This window comes from Lissotriton vulgaris, chromosome 4_1 (assembly GCF_964263255.1).
Source record: "Lissotriton vulgaris chromosome 4_1, aLisVul1.2, whole genome shotgun sequence".
Taxonomy (NCBI): Eukaryota; Metazoa; Chordata; class Amphibia; order Caudata; family Salamandridae; genus Lissotriton; species Lissotriton vulgaris.
This window is the reverse complement of record NC_141691.1, coordinates 590,221,559-590,243,556: the sequence shown is the minus strand read 5'-3', so window position 1 is coordinate 590,243,556 and position 21,998 is coordinate 590,221,559. Positions and strand designations below refer to the sequence as shown.

General features: G+C 48.1%; 1 protein-coding gene across 1 annotated transcript in view; it reads left to right on the top strand.

Moving 5' to 3' along the window:
- Positions 1 to 21,998, top strand: part of NPSR1 (neuropeptide S receptor 1) — a 1,161,350-nt gene that overhangs the window by 720,054 nt on the left and 419,298 nt on the right. Inside the window, exon 4 of the mRNA XM_086966827.1 lies at positions 3,417 to 3,493. Within this exon, the coding sequence (XP_086822953.1) occupies positions 3,417 to 3,493 (77 nt within the window). The remainder of the gene's footprint in view (positions 1 to 3,416; positions 3,494 to 21,998) is intronic.

Here is a 21,998-nt window from a genome sequence, read left to right as displayed (position 1 = left end):
TTCGGGACCCACTCCTTTAGGATAGGGGCTGCTACAGAGGCTACAGCCAGAGGTCAGAGTGTTGAAAAGGTGAAACAACTGGGACGATAGTCTTCGAACTGTTATAAAAGGTATGTGCGGTTGCACATGTTGTGAAGTCATTTTCATGCACTCACGCTTCTTGTCTTCTGTTTGGTTAACAGTTTCGCGAGCAGGCTATGCGGGGCGGACTGGGCAGTCGACTCGGCACCTGGGGAACAGCGGTCAGAGATCACCGGCTGAGGAAAAAGTGGTGTGGGTCGTGGGCCACTCATACGTAAGACGGGCCGGGGACGTATTCAAAGCAGGTGACGTGACTCACGCAGCTGGGGAATACGGGTACAGGGTGACCTTCCACGGAAGGGGCGGGCTCTGTATTGACCAGTTTGAATCTTTTGTTAAGGGTCTGTTAGGGCGGCAGAGGTCACCGCCATCTGTAATCATAGTACACCTGGTGGGCAATGACTTGGTGACACTCAGGAGGCGAGTATTACTCGAGCGAGTTTTATCTACTGTTAGCTGGCTGGCGAGGAGAATCCCGGGGTGCACGATAGCATGGTCCCACATGATTCCCAGGAAGGTGTGGCGGGGGGGCCTCTCTGTGTCAGCATTGAACCATTCAGTTAAAAAGGTCAATAATAAACTCGGTAGGTTGTTTCGCTCGGCGCAGTTGCACTGTATTCCGCACGGATGTATTCGGGGGGATCACATGTATCTCGATGATGGGGTCCATTTGTCCCGGGAGGGGAATATCTTACTCATAGGAGACTTCATAGCATGGCTAAAGGGTTTGGAAAAACCTAACCTTTAGTAGGAGTTTGTGGGGGGGCCGGATAGCCGGTCAACTATCCGGCCTGTGGCGGTAAGGTCATGATCGGTGAGCAGTAATTTCAAGGTCCCTAGAGGGGGGGCACCACCCACTATGGATGGGAGCGCCCGGGGGGAGGCGGCCATTGGCCCCTCACACGGGGAGGCGGCACCCACTAAGTATGGGTCGCCTAAGGGAAGACGGTCATAGGCCTCTTCCAGGGGAGGAGGCGGCTAGATGCCCCTCCTACGAATTTCCCGGGGCCCGGATATCCGCGACGGCGGATGTGATAGACAGTGTGGGGTGGGAGGGGGGTCCACGCTACCTTCTTACAGACACCTCACACGAGTCCTCAGACGACCCTTAAGATGGCGTCGAGTTAAAATAGGGGGCCCCCCGCAAGACAAGGGAAATTGGAGTTGGCACAGAGGTACAGTCCTCTGTGTGCACACCGTGAGGGGGAGAGTTCTGGTAGTAGGGATCTGACACCGGTTGCGACCTTGCCGTTGGCCCGTAATGTTAGGATGTACAATTTTAATTTAGAAAGTATGCATTTGCAGGATGTTAGACTCGGCTAGGAAATCCTCTGTACTAGAGATTTGTTAAGGTTAGCCAAAGAACATGTCTTCATCGAAATGTAATAAATGAAAATTGTACATGATATGAAACTGTTATTTTAATGTTTTAATTTTGTTTCATATTTTAATAAATACGGCCGGGAGGGTAACTCCCTCCCGCCTTCCAAAAGTTCAGAACTGCGTTCGTCTTCCCATCCTTGGGGATTGTGTTGGGAGGGGGTGACAGGCATCCCGGCCATATGGAAAGGGGCGACCACTCGGTCCCCCCGAACGTATGGTAGGGGGCCCGGACCCCCCCGGGAAACCATTTTGGGCGGGGGGCGTGTCAAGGCTGGTATGCCCAAAGTAGTGTAGCCGGGGCGCGCCTTTTCCCGCCCAAGAGGGGTTGTCCTAGACACCTACATCGTCGGCCACGCCCAGGAGGCGTACCGGGGGAGGATACACGCCCTCCCGAAGAGGAATAAAGAGAGCGGGAATCCGAAGAAGCATCCTCTTGTTCCTGTGCTTGGAAGCTGCACCCACTCGTTGCACGTGAGCCCTCGACGGAACAAGGAGCAATTTTGACCCACCCACCAGCCCCTTATGGCAACGTCAGTACTGCAATAAAGTGATTTGCTTTGATTGATACCATGTCAATATTAGTTCTGCAATAAAGTGATTTTGTTGGATAATATTTTCTTACCTTGGTTTAGCAGACGATAACGGTCTAAGCTTATTGATGTGATGAATGTCTAGTAGTAGAGACCGATATTGCTATATACAGTGTAATTTTCTCCCTTAGCAGTTAACCCCTTAAGCAGCGCTACCTCCCCAGTGCTGCGCACGACCATTGAACGTCCATTCAGCACTAGTTCTAATGGACAGCGCAGCACTGGGGAGAAATGTTTACACGCAGCTAAGGTGTTAAACAAATGTCGTATTTATTTTTTGGTCGGGCGGTAAGGTCATGATCGGTGAGCAGTAATTTCAAGGTCCCTAGAGGGGGGGCGCCACCCACTATAGATGGGAGCGCCCGGGGGGAGGCGGCCATTGGCCCCTCACACGGGGAGGCGGCACCCACTAAGTATGGGTCGCCTAAGGGAAGACGGTCATAGGCCTCTTCCAGGGGAGGAGGCGGCTAGATGCCCCTCCTACGAATTTCCCGGGGCCCGGATATCCGCGACGGCAGATGTGATAGACAGTGTGGGGTGGGAGGGGGGTCCACGCTACCTTCTTACAGACACCTCACACGAGTCCTCGGATGACCCTTAAGATGGCGTCGAGTTAAAATAGGGGGCCCCCGCAAGACAAGGGAAATTGGAGTTGGCACAGAGGTACAGTCCTCTGCGCGCCAGCCCTCACACAGTGAGGGGGAGAGTTCTGGTAGTAGGGATCTGACACCGGTTGCGACCTTGCCGTTGGCCCGTAATGTTAGGATGTACAATTTTAATTTAGAAAGTATGCATTTGCAGGATGTTAGACCCGGCTAGAAAATCCTCTGTACTAGAGATTTGTTAAGGTTAGCCAAAGAACATGTCTTCATCGAAATGTAATAAATGAAAATTGTACATGATATGAAACTGTTATTTTAATGTTTTAATTTTGTTTCATATTTTAATAAATACGGGCGGGAGGGTAACTCCCTCCTGCCTTCAAAAAGACTACGTCCGTCTTCCCATCCTTGGGGATTGTGTTGGGAGGGGGTGACAGGCATCCCGGCCATATGAATTCAGGTCTGTATGTCGAGCTGGGATTCTCTTTTCTGCGTTAAGAAAGTACAACTGTATGCAAAAACAATTAATGTATCGAGCTCATAATGGGATTAGTCAGATGTGAATATAACATACATACTTCTTTAACAATGCTTAAATCAAAGTGCCTATTTGTGTACGTTTTATATGATACATGGAAACTGTTAGAGCTAGAAACCGAGGCCTTATGCTGTTAATTATTATATTTGGACATTGCAGTGTTTCCCCTGCTACATAAATCAAATGCATTGATCTTTTATTTTATTTTTTATTTCTTGACAGTGTAATTTATTTCATTGTGATACGCACCATATGGGTAAAGAGTAAAGCCCACGCAGTAATTGTTTCCAACTGTTCTGGTAAGTTTCTAATTGGCCTCCAGGTATGTATGTACCTTGCTCTTGCTCTTGCTCTGGAAACGCTTGTGTTTATTTTGACCATGGAGTTTATATTTATGAAATGTTGAATTATTTGTTTAATGATTTCAACGATATATGAACAATACTAAACAAAGGTAAATAGTTGGATTATTCAAACAGAAATTGCAGATGTGCACTTTTCTAAAGAAGGTTCTGATTTCTGGTGGTGGGGGTTGACTAGTTTTAAACTTCAGCCGTGAACTTGAACAAATCTGGAAAATGTATTCTATGCCAAGGTTTGAGGCTTTGTATGACTTCGCCCAACTCAAAATTTACCTTCATCCAGCTGCCCACATTTTTGCAGCTGGATATTCTTCTGAGACAGATCTTTTCATAAGGCTGCTAAAAATCAAGTAATTGTCTACCACACCTAGTCCTGAGTGGTTGTGGGTGAACATTACATTAGCCAGTCTCCAGGGAATTGCTTCCATTGAAATTCCTACGCCTTAGATCATGGGAATTGCAATTCACAGCTGCCAAAAGGGAAATGTATTACATCATTGAAGGGTAATGGCCTACTGTGTGAACCCCTCTGCAAGAAATTAGATTACTGGTTGAGGGGGATAAAACCCTACTCAAGCAGAAACCTCAATCCTTATGAAGGTGAAGTCACAAGCAAACCCAAAATGAACCTGTGCACAACCTTCTGGTAGCATGGCACATAGCAGTCAGGCTTATCCTAGAGGCAGAAGGATGCGTCGCGCAGGTGAATCAAATTACTGGTCGGAGATGTGGTGAGCAGCATAAGTACCGGAGAATTTCAAGGCTGCCATGCGAGGTCCTGCATCTTCGACGAGGGGTGCTTGTGATTTGATGTTCTGCATGGTCGATGCCTCATGGGCCTGCTGGTTCAGGGCTTGTGATGCAAAGTCTTGCATCATCCTTGAGCTGTGAGGGTGATGTGAAGTCCTTGCTCTGGGAAAGTCCATGCAGCAGAGGCGATGTGTCAGTTCTGTTCGGGGTCTCCCTTTAGGCCAACGTCAAAGGGTCTAGGACTGTGGTGGCACCACATGGCAGGGTAGGACTACAGTTGCAGAGTCCAGATGCTGATTACAAAAGACTAGCATTTGGAGTTATGCTGGTGGTCCTGGATACAGGTTGAGGGGCAGTCCTTCTCACCCAGGCAAAGGGGTAACAGGCTGGCACAGGAGGGTAGCAGGCCAGCATAGCGGCAGTCATTCTAGCAGCACAACAGACCTTCATCCTGGCAGATTCTTTCACAGCTCCAGAAGTGCACTGAAGAGTTGCTGTGTTTGGTCAAGTATTCATACCTAGTGCCTTCTTTGAAGTGGGCAAAGCTTCTGGAGGACTCCCTTTGAAGTGCTCTGGTTTCCTGCCCTGGCTCCAGACTAACTACAGGGGGCATGTAATCTGTTGTGTGACGTCAGGACACAGCCTATTCAGATGTAATTTGAGCTGTGTCCATGTCTACCCCCATCCTTCCAGTGATGGCCTATCCAGACACACCTAAATGGCTAAGGCAAGTAAACTCCAACTTTCCAATAGTGGCAATTACAAAATGGTAATTCATATTCTGACTTTACTATAAAAAAGGATTGCTCATTATAATTCAAAAGGCACTAAACATGAACTGTTTAGCGGTTACCATTTTAAAGTTATCCTTGTTAGATGTATTTGGGTAACTCTGACTGTACCCCGTAGGCTGTTCATGGCCTACTCCAGGGGTGATTTATATGTATAAAGAAAGGATGGTTTAGGCCTGGCAAAAAGTTGATTTTGCCAGGTCGAACTGGCAGTTTTAAACTGCACATTCTGACTGCAATGGCAGGCCTGAGACGGGTTTGCAAGGGTAGTTAAATGGGTGGTACAAAAAGTGCTGCAGGTCCACTATTAGCAGTTAATTTACAGGCCCTAGGTACTTCTAGTGCCATTTTACTAGGGACTCATAAGTACATTAAATATGCAAATTGGTGGATATGCCAATGTTATCATGCTTTAACCCCTCCCATGCTGGTGACGGAACCGTTCCATCGCGCCCCTCGGTGGGCTGTGCTGGTGATGGAATGGTTCTGTCAAGGTGCCCGCTCGCCGCGCCTGCGCGGCTCTGATTTTGCGCCTGTGCGGTGCGTTCTATTGAGCGGGCGGGGCCGTGACGGAACCGTTCCATTACAAGCACAGCTCACCCGAGGGGCGTGACGGAGTGGTTCTGTCACCAGCGTCGGAGCACCGCGCGGCCCCCCTGCCTCTTAGCACTGCGGCGGAATAGCCGCCGCAGCGAAAGGGTTAAAAGAAATCAGGGAGTGAGCACACACATGTTAACACTAATTTAGCAGTGGTAAAGTGTATCGTGACCTAATTCCAACAAAACCAAGATCAGAACAATATGGGGAAGTATGGCAAAAGTTTGGAGAAGACCCTCTAGAGCTGCAGGTCTAGCACCCTATTTTCTCAGGTAACCTTATACTGTGAGACAGTGAGGTATACAATTTGATATTTGCAGGTGGGATAAAACTGATAGTATGTTTGGTCAAATACATTTCTATAACACTAAAAGGACCCATTGTTTACAGTGTATTAGGTAGTTTTAGGATTAATGTATTCCACAGGATGGAAGTTTATCTGTCACTAGTTTTGTTGCCCTGACTCTTAACCTTCCTCGCTGATTGACGATAGACTGCTGCTTCTGATTCATCCATCAGAAAGGCATTTTCAGCAATGTTTTTTTAGATTCAGAATATATGTACGATGTGCAGTATGGCTAGCAAAGGCCTTACTCTGGCTATAGGTTTGGAATGTCTGAGAGAGCACACTTAGGACACACAAGTACCAACATCCTGGCTCCCTTCAACACTGCTGTGCAGAAAAAAGGAAGTCCTGCCAAGAACCTTTGACAGTTCTGAGAGAGGGCTTACTGAATTTGGAATTGCGCTAGCATAGGGGACATGGAGAGAAAATGACTGCAGGAGTAAACAGGAGAAAGGTAATGACTATGGAAATATGGGTTCTTTAATGCCTGAGGCACTTTAGCCTTTTTTACTACAGGTTAGAGTGACACAGCCAGACAGGCATTTTCCCTGAGAAATGAAGTGGAGTTTGAATTTGGTAGTTTGAAAGAGAGTTTATAAAATGCGCATTACATTTTGTTTATTTACTCTAATTTATGCTACTGCTTCTAAGTAACATAGACGAGCTCAGGAGCCAGCTAAATGATACACAAAGAATATGTATCCTTCCATCTATTTTACTGCATTCAAAAGCTATATGGGCAAACCTGAACCTCTACAAATCCAGTGAAGACCAACTGTGATAGATATAGCTCCTCTAGCAATATTGTCAACCGTGACTTAGGACTGGCCAGGAATAATCATACTGAATTTCCCATAGCGCTATCCTGCACTACAGGACTGAACTTGGGCACAGTCTATGCGAAAAGAATGCTGCCTTCGAATTCCTTTATACAGAAGCCAACAAGGTTTCTTATTATGGAAAAGTATGCACATTCTTCTAATATAATAAGTAACCAGGGACCCGATGTAGGTAAAAGTCATTTACCGAATTTAAAATACCGATTTTTACTGAATCGGTATTCTGAAATCGGAAAATGAGATGTAGAGAAACAAATTCGGTAAAATACCAATTCGGTAAAAATCGGTATCGTGTTTCGATGCTTACCGAATCGGTAATTACCGAATCGGTAGATACCGAATCGGTAATGGCAATACAACCCTATGGGCCAAAAGGCCCATAGGAATGCATTGGAAAAACCGAATCAGTATTTACCGATTCGGCAAATACCGATTCGGTAAATACCGAATCGGTAAATACCGAATCGGCAAGCAAGTAAAAGTGAAACCAATGAAAACAGCCAATGAGGTGGAACCACCCTCCCCCACCCTAGCAGGGAGTAGCTACCCAGGCAGGTGCAACTCATTAGAACTTTCTGGAGAGGCAGCCAGAGCTGAGCAGTGAGAGTGAGCAGCGGAGAGAGTGGTAGCTGATTTTGCAGACAGTGGAAAATGGCAAGCAGCTCAGAGAGCCAGAAGGCTGAGAGGAAGCGTAAAGTGAAGTTCAGCAGCATGGAGCTGCATGTCCTGGTGGAGGAGGGGGTGAGGGTCCACAGGCAGCTCTTTGGGAGGCTGTCCCTCACAGTCCCTGAGTCCACCAAGAGGAAACTGTGGAGTGCCATCAGTGAGAGGGTCAATGCTGTTGGTGTGACCCCCAGGAGCCTGGAGGACCTCAAGAAGCGGTTTTATGATATCCGGAGCTTCACCAAGAGGAAATTGTCAGAGCTCCACAAGCAGGCAGGTCTTACTGGTGGAGGCAGGAACCCTGCGCCCCCCCCCTGACTGACCTGGAGGAACTGGTGGCCACAACCATCAAGACGGAGAGTGTGGTGGGAGTAGGGGACATAGACAGCTCAGCCAGAGCTACAGCAAAAGGTAAGAAGCATGCGCAGCATGACACACCCAACCAGACACCTCCCCTTAAGCCTCAATGTACAGCCAAATGCCAGTCCAGTACTGCTAGCACCATACATGAGCAATGCATTATGGGAAATGTAGTCAGCTAATGTAGGAACATATGTCAGTGCACATTAATCTGCAATGCACATTAAAAAATAATCTGAGTAATGAAAGTGACATGTGCAATGCTTTTATTGTAGTGACTGTAAGACATTTGCACTCAGTTCACAAATGCTTCTTTATACCTAGGGGCGCCATCAGGCAGTGGAGCATCAGCTGCACAAGCGACAGCTCCAGCGACAGCGGACAGTGTGGTGGCAGGGCCAAGCACCATGGATGCCTCGCAGGAGGAGGAGGACAGCAGTGCCATGGTCAATGTGGACGACCCAGTACATGCCCTCTTATTTCCCCACTCCCCCCAACTGTCACAATCCCCCCATTGCAGTTCTCACCAGAGAACTCCGCCACACGGTCCCAGCCAGCACCTGCCACATCTCCAGCCAGGAGGAGCATTGTGGCCCCAATTACAATCATGGAGGGAGCAGCGGGTCAGGCACCAGCACCCTCACCAGCGACACCTGTGGCACAGCAGTCCACCTATCAGGCCAGCACCAATCGCCGCCGCCCACGCACTCCCAGCAGTGCATGTCCATCAGGAGAGGGCACCGTCTTCCAAGGGCTTGAGGGGAGCATGGTGCGAATCCAGCAGATGCAGGCCAAATCCAACCTGGCATGCCACCGCCAATTGCGTGCACACAACCTGCAGATGGTAGAAATGGCAAAGGGCTTTGGTGAGTTTGTGGCAAGTAACAAGGAGGTGGCACAAACAAACAGAGACATTGCCACAGGACTGGGTCGCATGACGACTGCCATCACACAGCTGTGTGCCAAGATGGAAAATAATGAGCACACAAGGCGCAGGGATGCCCGTGTCCAAAACCGGGCAATTAACCGGCTTGCCGCCGCGACATCCCAGCTATGCAGCTGAGGGGCAAATATGCAAGAGTCTCTGACTCAAAACACTGCGGAGGTGACCAGGGGCATGGCCAGGATCACCAGTGCCATGGAGGCCCTCATAATTTCTAACACAGTGGCCAATCCTGCCCTGGACGTGGCCGAGGCTGGGGACAGCAGCAGCCGCAGCAGCCCGGCCAGCGCTGTGTCAGAGCCGTGCCGGAGCACCAGGCGCACCGCAGAGGCAGCCGGCCATGCAGAAGGGAGGGAGCAGCATCCCAGTGGCTCTGCAAAGCGCAGCAGGAAATGACTCTGCCAGTGTGGGTGAGGCAACCCGGCCCATTTCCAGTCCCCACCTTTCATTTCATTATTTCATATGTTGCACATCAGTGCTTTAACGTTGTGCCAACATTATTAAATTTCTTTTTTCACATCCATAACCTGTCTGTGCATCTGTACTCACTCAGAAATAGTTTTCTGTTATCTCCTCACGTCTGTATCTGCTATCACTTGGTGTAGACACCCCAGCAGGTTGTGTTTGTGGCACAGCAACGTCGTCGTCATGGTCCTCGTAGTCTGACAACTCCACCTCAGTGCCCTTCTTCACCGCAAGGTTGTGCAGCATTGCACAGACAGCTATTATCTTACAGCAGGTGATGGGGGTATACTGCCTTGCACCTCCACTCTTGTGCAAGCATCTGAACCTGCTTTTCCAGATGCCAAAGGTCCATTCTACTACATTCCTTGTGCTTTTGTGGGCCCGGTTATACCTCCTTTGGCTGGGTGTTGAAGGGTTGAGGTAGGGGGTGAGTATGAATGAGCGGAGGGCATATGCACTGTCGCCTAGAAGGAAAAGGGGTAGCATTACTCACATGCATACATGTACTTCACAGTGCTATTTTTGTAATGGGGGTCTGATGATGTGTCTCACCTAGGAGGTATCCTTCACCAAATTCCCCTGCCGTCAGCCATGCATAGATGCCGCTGTTTTGAAATGTGTAGGAGTCGTGGGTACTCCCTGGGAATTTTGCAACCAGGTCTGTGTTGGCAGACTTTGCATTGCAAATCACCTGCACATTGATGGTGTGCGTAGACTTCCTATTGCGGTATATGCATTCTATATCGGCAGGGGGGCAAATCTGAATGTGCGTGCCATCAATGCAGCCAATGATGTGGGGAAATCGTGCCATCTGGTAAAAGTCTGCTTTTGTTTGTACCAGTTCCGCATGGGTTGCAGGGAAAGAAATGTATTGGTCCATCCTCTGTATCATGGCATCAAGGAATTTGTGGAAAAACCTTGACAGGCTGCTCTGGGTCACCCCTCCTACCGCAGGAACTGCACTTTGATAGCTGCCAGACGCAAGCAGGTGTAGGCTGCATAGCACCTGCACGTGCAGTGGGATGGCATGTGCCCTTGGGGTGGGATGGTCCAACAGTGGTTTTAGGTCCCTGATGAGCTCCAGAATGGTGTCTGAGTCCAGCAAGTACCTCTGTAGGATCTCTGCCTCTGTGAGCATGAACAGGGTGATCCTCTGTCTGTAGACTTGCTCCTCTCTTTGCCATTCCCTCTCTCCTTCCTGCTGTAGCCGTAGCCGCCTTGCAATGACATAAAATGCCGCCATCCTGCAAGTTGCATTGCATTTTGGGTCTTATTTTATAGGTTGCAGTTGGTTACCACCTGATTCCAATCCATGGTAAATACCGATTTTGAAATACCGATTTTGAGCCTAAATCGGTATTTCTGTGCTTCCCTACATCTCTATCTGAGTTTTAGCCTGTCCGAATCGGTTATTTCCCGATTCGGTAACTCTACCGAATCGGTAGATGGTCCGAATCGGAATATTTACCGAATCGGTAACTCTACCGAATCAGTAAATGGTCCGATTCAGTATATTTACCGATTCGGTATGTTAGCGATTCGTTAATTTACCGATTCGGTGTATTTCCGAATCGGTTTTTTACAGAATCGGTATCTATACCGAATCGGTAAAAATACCGATTCGGCCGGATTTCTGGCTACCTCATCCCGATGGCTCGATACCGCTCGGTAAGGGCCGAAAATCGGTATTTTTGGCCGTTACCGATCGGTATTGGGCCACCTACATCGGGCCCCAGGTGATTACATTTTATCTTAATAATTGCCACAAAACAAAAACAAAATGGCTTTGGATTTGAACTATTTTTGCTGTTGAACTTCAAAATCAATCAACATAGTAGAAAGGTGACAAAATAACATATCTTCAATAGAGCAGGGATCGTGTTTACTAATTAAAACAAGGCATAACAATGAGAAGTTAAAAGGATACAGTAGCAGCTTGTGCCTCGGCAGAGTGGTGCGGCAGGGGGTCAAGGGGTCAAGGGCGGTGGACGACAAACAAAGGGCCCCCCTTTTTTATTAAGCTACAGCCCCCTGAATTTTCGCTGGTCTGCTCCCTCCTCACCAGCACAGGCTGCCCTGCTGCCAATCCTGATGCTGCTTTCATGATGTTGCAATCAGGATTGGCCTGAGTGCAAGGATTTGCACTTCCAGTAAGACAGGGAGCCTGTGCTTGCTCTCCCCACCCCGACAAATGCAGCTGGGGTTACAAAGAGCTTCAGTGCACATGACGGTTTGGCAAGCCTGAGACGGTTTGCCAAACCGTCATGCACAGTGACTACAGTGCCCTGCCTGCCACTCCCCCTCCATGACAACACCGGCTCCAAGCCTTGGCTATTGTAAGAAAATTAAAACAATGATAACACTTTAATTATTGTTTTATATTTAAAGTTTTGAGGCTGATGGGGGGGCGACGCTCCTCTGCCATAGCGGCAGGAGCTGCCGCTGCAAATAATATAAAACATTTCAATCTGAGTAGGTACAAACAGTAGACTTTAAAAGTATGTTCTAACAATTTGAATTAAGAGTGGTCAACCGCATTTTAACGGCAAAAGGAAAAATTATTGAGCCTTCTTCAGGATGGTGATACTATGCAATAGTTGCAGTCTCCAATCTAATAAATAATCAACTCGACAGGCCAGATTTGCTAACTAACATGATTTATACAAAGTTTAGCCATCAAACAATGCCCTGCTTCCCAGGTGTGCAGCACTCATAACACAGGACACATATGCCATATAACAGAATGAACAATCTATAGCAAAGTAATAGCATGCAAAGAACAAACTCATGATTCACGCCACTATAACAGGTCAATTATTGAAATAGGCAAAAGGCTAGTAAATCACAGCACACAGAAAGCCATCTAACACTGCACAGATAAAAACATGATCACAACATCTACTGAATTAACTAGTGTAAGATGAATGATGCATCACAAAACAACTTAATTGTTTTAACAGGCGATTAAACATGAAATGGAAGAAAACAAAGCAAGGTGAGTACATAAGTGAGCATAGTTTAACCCTTCTTGTGCCAAGGATGTAACAGTCATGTTCTCTGCCATGGTGACCGTGTGACAAAGATGTAACCGTTGTGTTCTATCCACATGTCCAGAAACACCTTTGCTGTTTACAACAGTGGGATTACATTTTTTTTGTTTTGTTTTTCCAGGCTTGGGAGCAGGGGGAGAGCTTTCTCTGCATTTATATCGGGAAACTAGGGGGAATGCTGGGTGGAAGGAAGTTTGTGGCTCCCTGCAAATTCCAGAATGTTCCATAACTGAAATGTGAGGAAAATTAGTTTTTTATTGTCAATGTTTGAGGTTTGCAAGGAATTCTAGTTTGCAAAATGCTAGGGTCTGAAATCTAATGGGAACTGGGAACAAAAATGGTAGAACACGTGTTCTTACCATTTTCTTGGGTTCAGAGAGCTTCAACAGCATACCAGGGACCAGGAGTAATGACTGTGCCCAAAGACCCTCCCAACCTGGTCTTCATCCTCCTACTTGCCACACTGCTAAGGGCATGGGACAGGGTTTCATCCGGCCCAGAGAGCCCTCCCCTCCTTGGCGGGGTTCAGAAGCTCTGACCGGATGAGGGCCCCCATTCCTGGGTTCTCTCTTTCGGCCCACTGCATGGCAAAGGGCCTGCGGTGGGGCCCTGCAGTCCTGGGGAGGCCTTCCCTTCATGTGCTGGACCAGGATCTCCAACCAGGCCCCAGGACGGGCGCTCTGACAAGTGTCTTGAGGTAGGTCTGTTGGGGCCAGGGAACAGTCCCCTGCTTGGCCTGGCTCAGGAGCACTGACTGAGCCCCAACCAGGCCCCAGGGCTCTGCTGTGCCTCAGGGCAGGGGATCCCACCCTGGGCTCTGTCCCCTGGCATGCTGCATGGCCAAGGGCCAGAGGCATGGGACTGTCAGGCCCAGGGAGGCATCCTTTGCTTGGCTAGGTTCAGGAGCCCTAGGGTGGGTGCCTCCCTGTCCTGGGCTTCGTCCTCTGGCCCACCATGTGGTTAAGCACCCAGGATGGGATTCTACAAGCCCAGGTGGTCCTCCCCTGCTTGGCAGGGTCTAGGAGTTCTGACCATTCCCGGGGGCCAACCGGGGCCTGGAGAGGGAGCTCCCACCTAAGCCTGGGTGAAGCTGGCTGAGCAGCACTATGCGGAGGTCCATGGAGTTGGGGGCCAACTCTGTGAAAATTCCACTCTGCTCCACCCCACTCGGTCGCCCGCCTCCACCCCCCCCTGCAGGAAAAATTACATTAAGTATACTTTAAAGGTAAAGAAAAATAAAGACTTACCTTGACTGCGGCGTCCTTGATCTCTACATGCGTGCGCATGCGCATCTCTTGAAAGGAAACCGAGGAAGAGGAGGACGGCAGCCCGGGGACGCTGCAGTCAAGGCAAGTCTTTATTTATTTCACCTTTAAAGTATATTCCATGTAAATCTTCCTGGGGGGTGGAGGCTAGGGCTGGCAACTTCGCTCCACTGTGGAGTGTGCCAAGTTGTGCCTACTCTGTGTTCTCTGCGGAACGCAGAGTAGGCACAACTCTGCACACTCCTCGGGCGGAGTGGTGCTCTCTGCCCACAGTTACTCTCGCCCTGGTGTCCTTCCTCTGGCGTGCCAAAGGTCAAGGTCCTGGGTAGGGGTCCACCGGTCCCGGAGGGCCCCCCCCCCCCGATTCGCCTGCATGTCAAGGTGCCTTTGGGCCCCCGGTGGGAGGCATGTCGGGCACCCCCCTCACAGCCCAGTACCTGAGGACCAGGTGGGGATTCATGTCCCCGGGACACATAGCCAAGGTCCCCTCCAAGGGCAAGCGGGAACCCTGTTCGTTAAGGCACAGCACGACCAGATGGCTGTGCTTTGGGCCTGGCCAACTGGTCATGCAGAAAGCTTTCCAGTGGCACTAATAGTTGTCCAGGCCTCTCTGGAAGTCGCAATGGGGGCACATTTGATCCCCTGTTCTCAGCCAGGGCTCCAGGAGGCTGGGTGCTTTCTTGCCCACGGTCCCTCCCTCACTCGGTATGCACGAATGACAAGAAAGGAGGATAGCCTTCCTCCGAATTACCTGGGACAGGATACTCCAGACCCCTTGAGGTCTGGTGGTTATCAGCCAGTGACCAGATGGGTCTGGACTGGCCCACCTCCATCCTGTGCTCCGTCCTTGGGCCCCCTAGCTGCCAGGGCACCCAGGATGGGGTTCCTCTGGCCCGAGGAGACCTCCCTTGCCGGTCTGGGTCCGGGGGCCAGTGTTAGATGTAAATTTACCACTACTAGTAACCCAGTTTCCAATTTACTGTATGCAGATCTGTAAAGAATTCAGTGTTGTGCTTATCTACATTTAACAGGACTTACATGATCATGTCAAGTATTTTTGAAAATGTTGTCTGTACCAATCCAACCACTGTGGCTACTATAACCTGAAATGAACAAAAATGAAACAGCTCACATTGTTAACTAAGGAAGGTATAACAGTTAGCATGCCAATGAGTGGCTCCACTCCATCTTGAAGGACATATAGATTGTGGTCAATGTTGTACTCATTGAGCCAATAAGTTGCCACGACCTAAGACTGATGTATTTATGAAATTGAGTCTTGTGGGAATGCAGGGCAGGGGTATTCTCCCTCTTTTGGCTGCTATCGCCCTTTGTCGCTGCACCACATGGTACTCTCCCTTCATTTTCATTGCTTGTTATATTAACTGCCTGTGGTAAAATTGCCTACATACATTTAATTGCATCAGGCAATTTGACTTCAAATTTTCATTGAGAAATTCGTGATGACAGTTTCTCAGCAGGATTGCTAAAGAGGTTGCTAATGTGGATGTAAAATACAAGAGTTAGCAGTAATTGCGAACTGAAGTTTTCAGCAGAGGCTAAAACTGAACTGTTGTTCCCTATTGCCTTGAGCATGGATCTCATTAAATTCGGCTTTAGGGACCTGTTCGTTTCTGCCATTGTCTCCCAGGCTATTGCGTTGTTACAAAGATGTTGTATAATTATTTAATGTTACAGTTCTGTGATAAGCGAGGTTGCTGGAAGTTTCCGAACTTGAGGCATTGCCACATGTCGGTAGTTAGCATATTGTTTTAATTTTGGTGAAGTTTTTGTTAATCATGCTGTTTTTTAATGATGGTCCTTGGTTAGATGCTAATGATGAATAGAGGAATCTACTGTGATTCTCCAATGGTGAATGTATGTGTTTTCGTGGCTCTTGGTGTTTTAATGATTTCCTTCTAGTGACGGAGTGTTGTAGTACACTGCACCAGTTTTGCAAATTCTAAAAGGGATTTACTTTTATTGATAAAACTCAATGATGAATCTTCAGTGAGAACGAACAATGGCCGTCGTAGTGATTTTCTGGGATGTACTAATTCGTATACAGAAGAAAAAGTTCAACATATTTCCTTTGTAGCAGTTAGTTAAAGGGTTCTGGTGCTCTGCTGGAAATAATGGAGGTGACCATCTTTTTCCACACGTATTTGTGTCCACAAGGAACTGAGCAGGATTTATCATAAAACTGTACATGTTGTTGTTTTTTTTTTTCTTCATGTTTGTCATTTTTTCATATTGTTCAAGACAAACATTGTTTTCCTTAGAAATTACCAGTACAAGCTGTGCTCTCCATATTTTTTAACATTTCGAAAATATCTCCAAATGCTCTCAAAAAGTTGTGCCTCTTAGCTTAAACTTGTGTATGTTATTTAGTAGTTTTGAAAAACATTGAACTTCAGAAGTGTTTACCCTTTTTGAAAAGTAGAACTTCTGTGTCAGTAGCTTTTCAATGATGGGGTTAGTTGTGAAAAAAATCATACATTCACAAAAATCATCCAAAGAATGTTATAACATAGAACTTATTTAACTGATTTAGAACATTTGAGATTATTGTAAACCTGTATAGGCAGTCATTGCAATTACTTTTACAAAAGTCTTCCAATATTGCTAAATATTACTATTAAGTTTAACAATATTTGTTTGGAATATTTTGAAAAAAGTATTAAGATTGTAGATGTATTACATGTAGAGAAGTACAAGTAGTTTTTTTAATTCTGCACATGCTGGAGAAATACAGCCGATACCAAATAATTGGTTGCAAACATGAATTTCTGTATAGCACTGACTGTCAGTTAGATTTACGGTTTTTATTTGTGCCACCTCAGCCCAGATTGCGAGGAATTGTTCACTAATTAGAATTCTCACATCTATGTGTTTTTCCATGGCGCTGGTCCCATTGTTTTATCGTGTTATTTCTGAAACAGGAGACGAAGGTGTTTTTTTATCGTGAAAATGTGTAATAGGTAAAATGATGTAATTATCTATGCTATGTGCCAAAGAAGTAGATTTTATTGCGATTCCTTTGCCTCATGACATATAAAGTGATTATAAGGTAATGTTGGTGATATTTGAATAAATGGGAGTATTCTGAATGATATGGGTGGTTGAGTGGTTCTGCACTCTCATTCGCTCCTTTTCCGAAAATGTAAATGGTCCCTAAATAAAATGCAATGCATTATGAACTACCAATATAATTGAATTCATGTGTAAGCTGCTAAACAAAAGTGGGCGCATGCCCAGATATATGAGCTCCGTAAATATACTAGGATAGGCCGATAGTCACAAAGGGAGTAGCTCAGAGGCCCTGAAAGGAATGAGCATAGCTAGATCCATATAATATTCTCACCTATGCCAATAATTAAAAAAGACAAGAACAGGGTAGCTCTTCTAAAATATATTATATGTGGAAATACCTTCCCGTAAGATCTGAAACAGGGTACGTAAACTTGAATAGAGGAGACGTTGGAACACGAGGAAAGCAACCAAAGCTCATCTAAACCCATCACAACATTTTAGTTTATCCTGGGCTCTGTAAAAACGTGTGGTGTGACTTGCTATGGCTGAGATACCCGCCACCCCCTCTCAACACAATCCCCAAGGATGGGAAACCGGAAACAGTTCTGAAGTTTTTGGAAGACGGGAGGGAGTGAGCCTCCCGGCCGTATTTATTAAAATATGAAACAAAATTAAAACATTAAATCAACAGTTTCATATTATGTACAATTTCATTACCACATTGCGATGTTTGGCTAACCTTAACATATCCTCTAATACAAAGGTTCGCCTAGCCGAACTAACATCCTACCAACATTTACTTAACTTTTGAAATTGTACATCCTAACGTTTAAGGGCCAACGGCAAGGTCGTAACCGGTGTCAAGATCCCTAACCCAGACATATCCCCCTCACTTGTGAGGGGCGGCACGGAGGCATACCTCAAGTGCAACTACCAATTTCCCTTGACTTGACGGGGGCCCCAATAAAACTCGACGCCACTTAAAGGTCGTACGAGGACTCGTGTGAGGTATCTAGAAGGTAGCGTAGACCCCCCCCCAAACCCCACACAACTTACCACATCTGCCGTCGCAGACGTCCTGGCCCCGGGAAATTCCCCAGGAGGGGGCTGTAACCCCTCCTACCCATGAAGGGGGCCTTGACCGCCTTCCCTTTCCTTTCGGCGACCCATCCTTAGAAGGGACCGCCTCCCCGTTGAGGGGCCAATGGCCACCTCCCCCGAGCGCCCCCATCCGTAATGGGTGACGCCCACTCATAGGGATCTTCCAATTAGTGCTCACCGATCATGACCTTACCGCCCGACCAAAATAAATACGACAAGATAACTAAATAACTAAAGACTAAATATAACAGACAGTAGCAACAACAACTTTATTCAAAGCATGCTTACTGATGAACACTAAAGCAGAATTACTTTATTTGCAAAACATAACACAAAACGATCATTCTTTATTGCATACTCAAAATCTTCACGATAATACCACAACCTGTAAACGAAAATCAGAATTATCCATCAAACTTTATTTAAAACCACTCGCTGTCTTCAGGGGCTGGTGGGTGGGTCAAAATTGGCTCTTCGTTCCGTCTCGAGCTCACGTGCAGCGAGGAGGTGCAGCTTCAGAGCACAGGAACAAGAGGATGTTTTCTGGTCTTGTTCCTCCTTTTATCCGTCTTCAGGGCGGTCGTAAACCCGCCCCTGCCTGCCCCAAGGGCGTGGCCAGCCGCGTCAGTGTCTAGGCCAACCCACTCTAGGGCGGGAAAAGGCGCGCCCCGGCTACGCCGCTTCGGGCATACCAGCCGACACTCGCCTCCCGCCCAAGATGGCTTCCCGGGGGGATCGTGGTACTCTGCCATACGTTCGGGGGGACCGATTGGTCGCCCCTTTCCATAAGGCTGAGATACCCACCACCCCCTCTCAACACAATCCCCAAGGATGGGAAACCGGAAACAGTTCTGAAGTTTTTGGAAGACGGGAGGGAGTGACCCTCCCGGCCGTATTTATTAAAATATGAAACCAAATTAAAACATTAAATCAACAGTTTCATATTATGTACAATTTCATTACCACATTGCGATGTTTGGCTAACCTTAACATATCCTCTAATACAAAGGTTCGCCTAGCCGAACTAACATCCTACCAACATTTACTTAACTTTTGAAATTGTACATCCTAACGTTTAAGGGCCAACGGCAAGGTCGTAACCGGTGTCAAGATCCCTAACCCAGACATATCCCCCTCACTTGTGAGGGGCGGCACGGAGGCATACCTCAAGTGCAACTACCAATTTCCCTTGACTTGACGGGGGCCCCAATAAAACTCGACGCCACTTAAAGGTCGTACGAGGACTCGTGTGAGGTATCTAGAAGGTAGCGTAGACCCCCCCCCAAACCCCACACAACTTACCACATCTGCCGTCGCAGACGTCCTGGCCCCGGGAAATTCCCCAGGAGGGGGCTGTAACCCCTCCTACCCATGAAGGGGGCCTTGACCGCCTTCCCTTTCCTTTCGGCGACCCATCCTTAGAAGGGACCGCCTCCCCGTTGAGGGGCCAATGGCCACCTCCCCCGAGCGCCCCCATCCGTAATGGGTGACGCCCACTCATAGGGATCTTCCAATTAGTGCTCACCGATCATGACCTTACCGCCACAGGTCCGGATAGTTGACCGGCTATCCGGACCCCCCACCACACTCCTACCTAAAGGTCATGTTTTAACGTCTTCAGCCAAGCTATGAAGTCTCCTATGAGTAACTCATTCCCCACCCGAGACAAATGAACACCATCCCCCAAGTACATACTGTCATCATTAATACACCCATGCGAAATAGAATGCAGTGCATTGGAACGGAACAACCTACTCACTTTGTTATTAATTTTTCTCACAGAATGATTTACAGCAGCAACAGAAAAAGCCCCCCGCCACACTTTTCGTGGGATCATATGGGACCACGCAATTGTGCACCCTGGAACTCTCCTCGCTAACCAACTTACAGTGGAAAGCATCGCCTCCAGGAGAAGTCGTCTACCAATGGTGACCAAATCATTGCCCCCAAGATGTACTATGACTACAGACGGCGGTGACCTCGTCCGCCCTAGCAAACCCTCGAAAAATGATTGAAACTGGTCAATACAGAGACCGCCCTTTCCGTAGAAGGACACACTGTACCCGTATTCCCCAGCCACGTGCACCATGTCACCTGCCTTGAATACGTCCGCGGCACGCCTCACGTATGAGTGGCCCACGCCCACACCTCCTTTTTCACAGCCGGTGATGTCTGACCGCTGGCCCGGTGTTGGGTCGACTGCATAGTCCGCCCCGCCTCGTAGGCTTGCGTAACTGAAAACCAAACAAAACAAGAAGCGTGAGTACATCATTACAGCTTCACAACATGTGCAAACGCACATACCTTTTATAACAATTGGAGGACCAACGCCCCACACGTTTAACTTGTTCCACATTCAGACCCCTGGCTGTAGCCTCTGTAGCAGCCCCTATCCGAAAGGAATGGGTCCCAAACTCGCCCGGGTTCATGCCCGCAGCTGTAATCGACATCGCAAGCACCCGCTGAAACTGAAACCTTGTCAGTGGGGTGGCGTCCGCGTGTCTCAACAAGGTCCCCCCCCATGATGCCACCCTTCGTGTTAAATAATCCTCTAAACACTTCACTGGGCACATGGACGACCCGGGAATCCTGCGTATAATTATGCAGTCACCCATCCCACTCTGATCGGTCTTGGACCTCACAAACGAGACAGTCATTGTCTCCCCTCTGATCTGAACGTGCTCTGCGCACAGTCCTCCCGTCACATCCTGCTTGTTCCTCGCCACTAATTCGCTTACCCGCATAGCCCCATGAAATGCCAGCGTAAAAGCGGCTCGGAATAACACTGTCTCAAACTGAGATGAACATGTTGTAGGGAGTCTGGATAATAACTGGGCCAACCTATCCAAACCTATCGGGCGCCTCTCATCTACTCTGCGACCCTCAAGGCGTTGCCACCCACGTAGCGCTTTTTGCACAACGAAAGACGCTGTCGGGTCCTGGATCCCATGAGCCCTAGCAACAAAGGAAATGGCAGCCCGATGCCTCTGGGCCGTGGCCACCGATTTCCCTGCCAGATGTAACGACATCAGAAAGTTCACTACCCATTCCTCCTGGCCCCAAAGCTCCTCTCTAGCAGTCCCCAAAAAGGCTAAATAGGACCGGAACGCCCCTTCATATGCCTTCCTCGTCCTGGGTGCTAAACTCTCTCCCACGAGGTTACGAAGTTCGGGGCACCGAGAGACCAGAGAGCTTTGGGAAAGGGTGCTGGCTCCGGGTCCGCTGTGGGAAGAAAACCCCAGAAGGCCTGCATACGAAAACGAGAAAGGGCATCAGCCGCCTGGTTCATTACCCCCGGGACATGTCTTGCTTTGAATAGCACATTCAATTGCATACACAGTAATACGATTTCCTTGAGCAGTCTCAAAATCCATTTGCATCGTGCTGCCTGGCTATTGATACACTCAACCACGGTCATATTGTCAGACCAAAATACCACAGAGTGATCTCTGAACCCTTCGGGCCACGTTCTCAGGGCCACCAAAATGGGGAAAAGTTCCAGGAAAGCAATGTTACTTGTCAGTCCACTGTTATGCCACCATGCCGGCCATTTTTGTGCAGACCATCGAGTGCCGAAAATGGCACCAAAACCCATGCTCCCTGCCGAATCTGTCCACAGCCCCAGCTCCTCAGAGGACACGGCCGGTTTGTTCCAGACGACTCGACCATTGAAATCCGCCAGAAATGCCAACCAAATGCGCATGTCCTGGCGGACCTCTGCCGAGAGCCTTGTGCGATGATGGCCCTCCTTCAGTCCGACCATGGCTTGAGCGATCGAACGGGAAAAAGGGCGGGCCATTGGTATAACTTTTAGGGCGAAATTCAACTGTCCCACTAACTGCTGTAATTGATGCAGCTTAACCTTAGATTCACTCATACACATTTGCAGGGATGCCCTGAACTTTAACACTTTATCACCTGGCAAACGGAAACAACCTTCTCCGGAGTCTAACTCGATCCCCAGAAACTCGAGGCAAGTCGAAGGACCCGCCGTCTTACCTGGTGCCAATGGCACGCCAAACTGATTCATTAAAACACAAAATGCAGCCAAAGCTTGCCCACATTCCGGATCCCCGGCTGCCCCCAGGAACAAAAAATCATCGAGATAATGCATCACATGTTGGAAACCCGTCTTCTTAGTGAAGACCCATTGTAGGAAACTACTGAATTTCTCGAAATAAGCACAAGATATAGAGCATCCCATCGGCATACACCTATCCATGTAATACTGACCCTGAA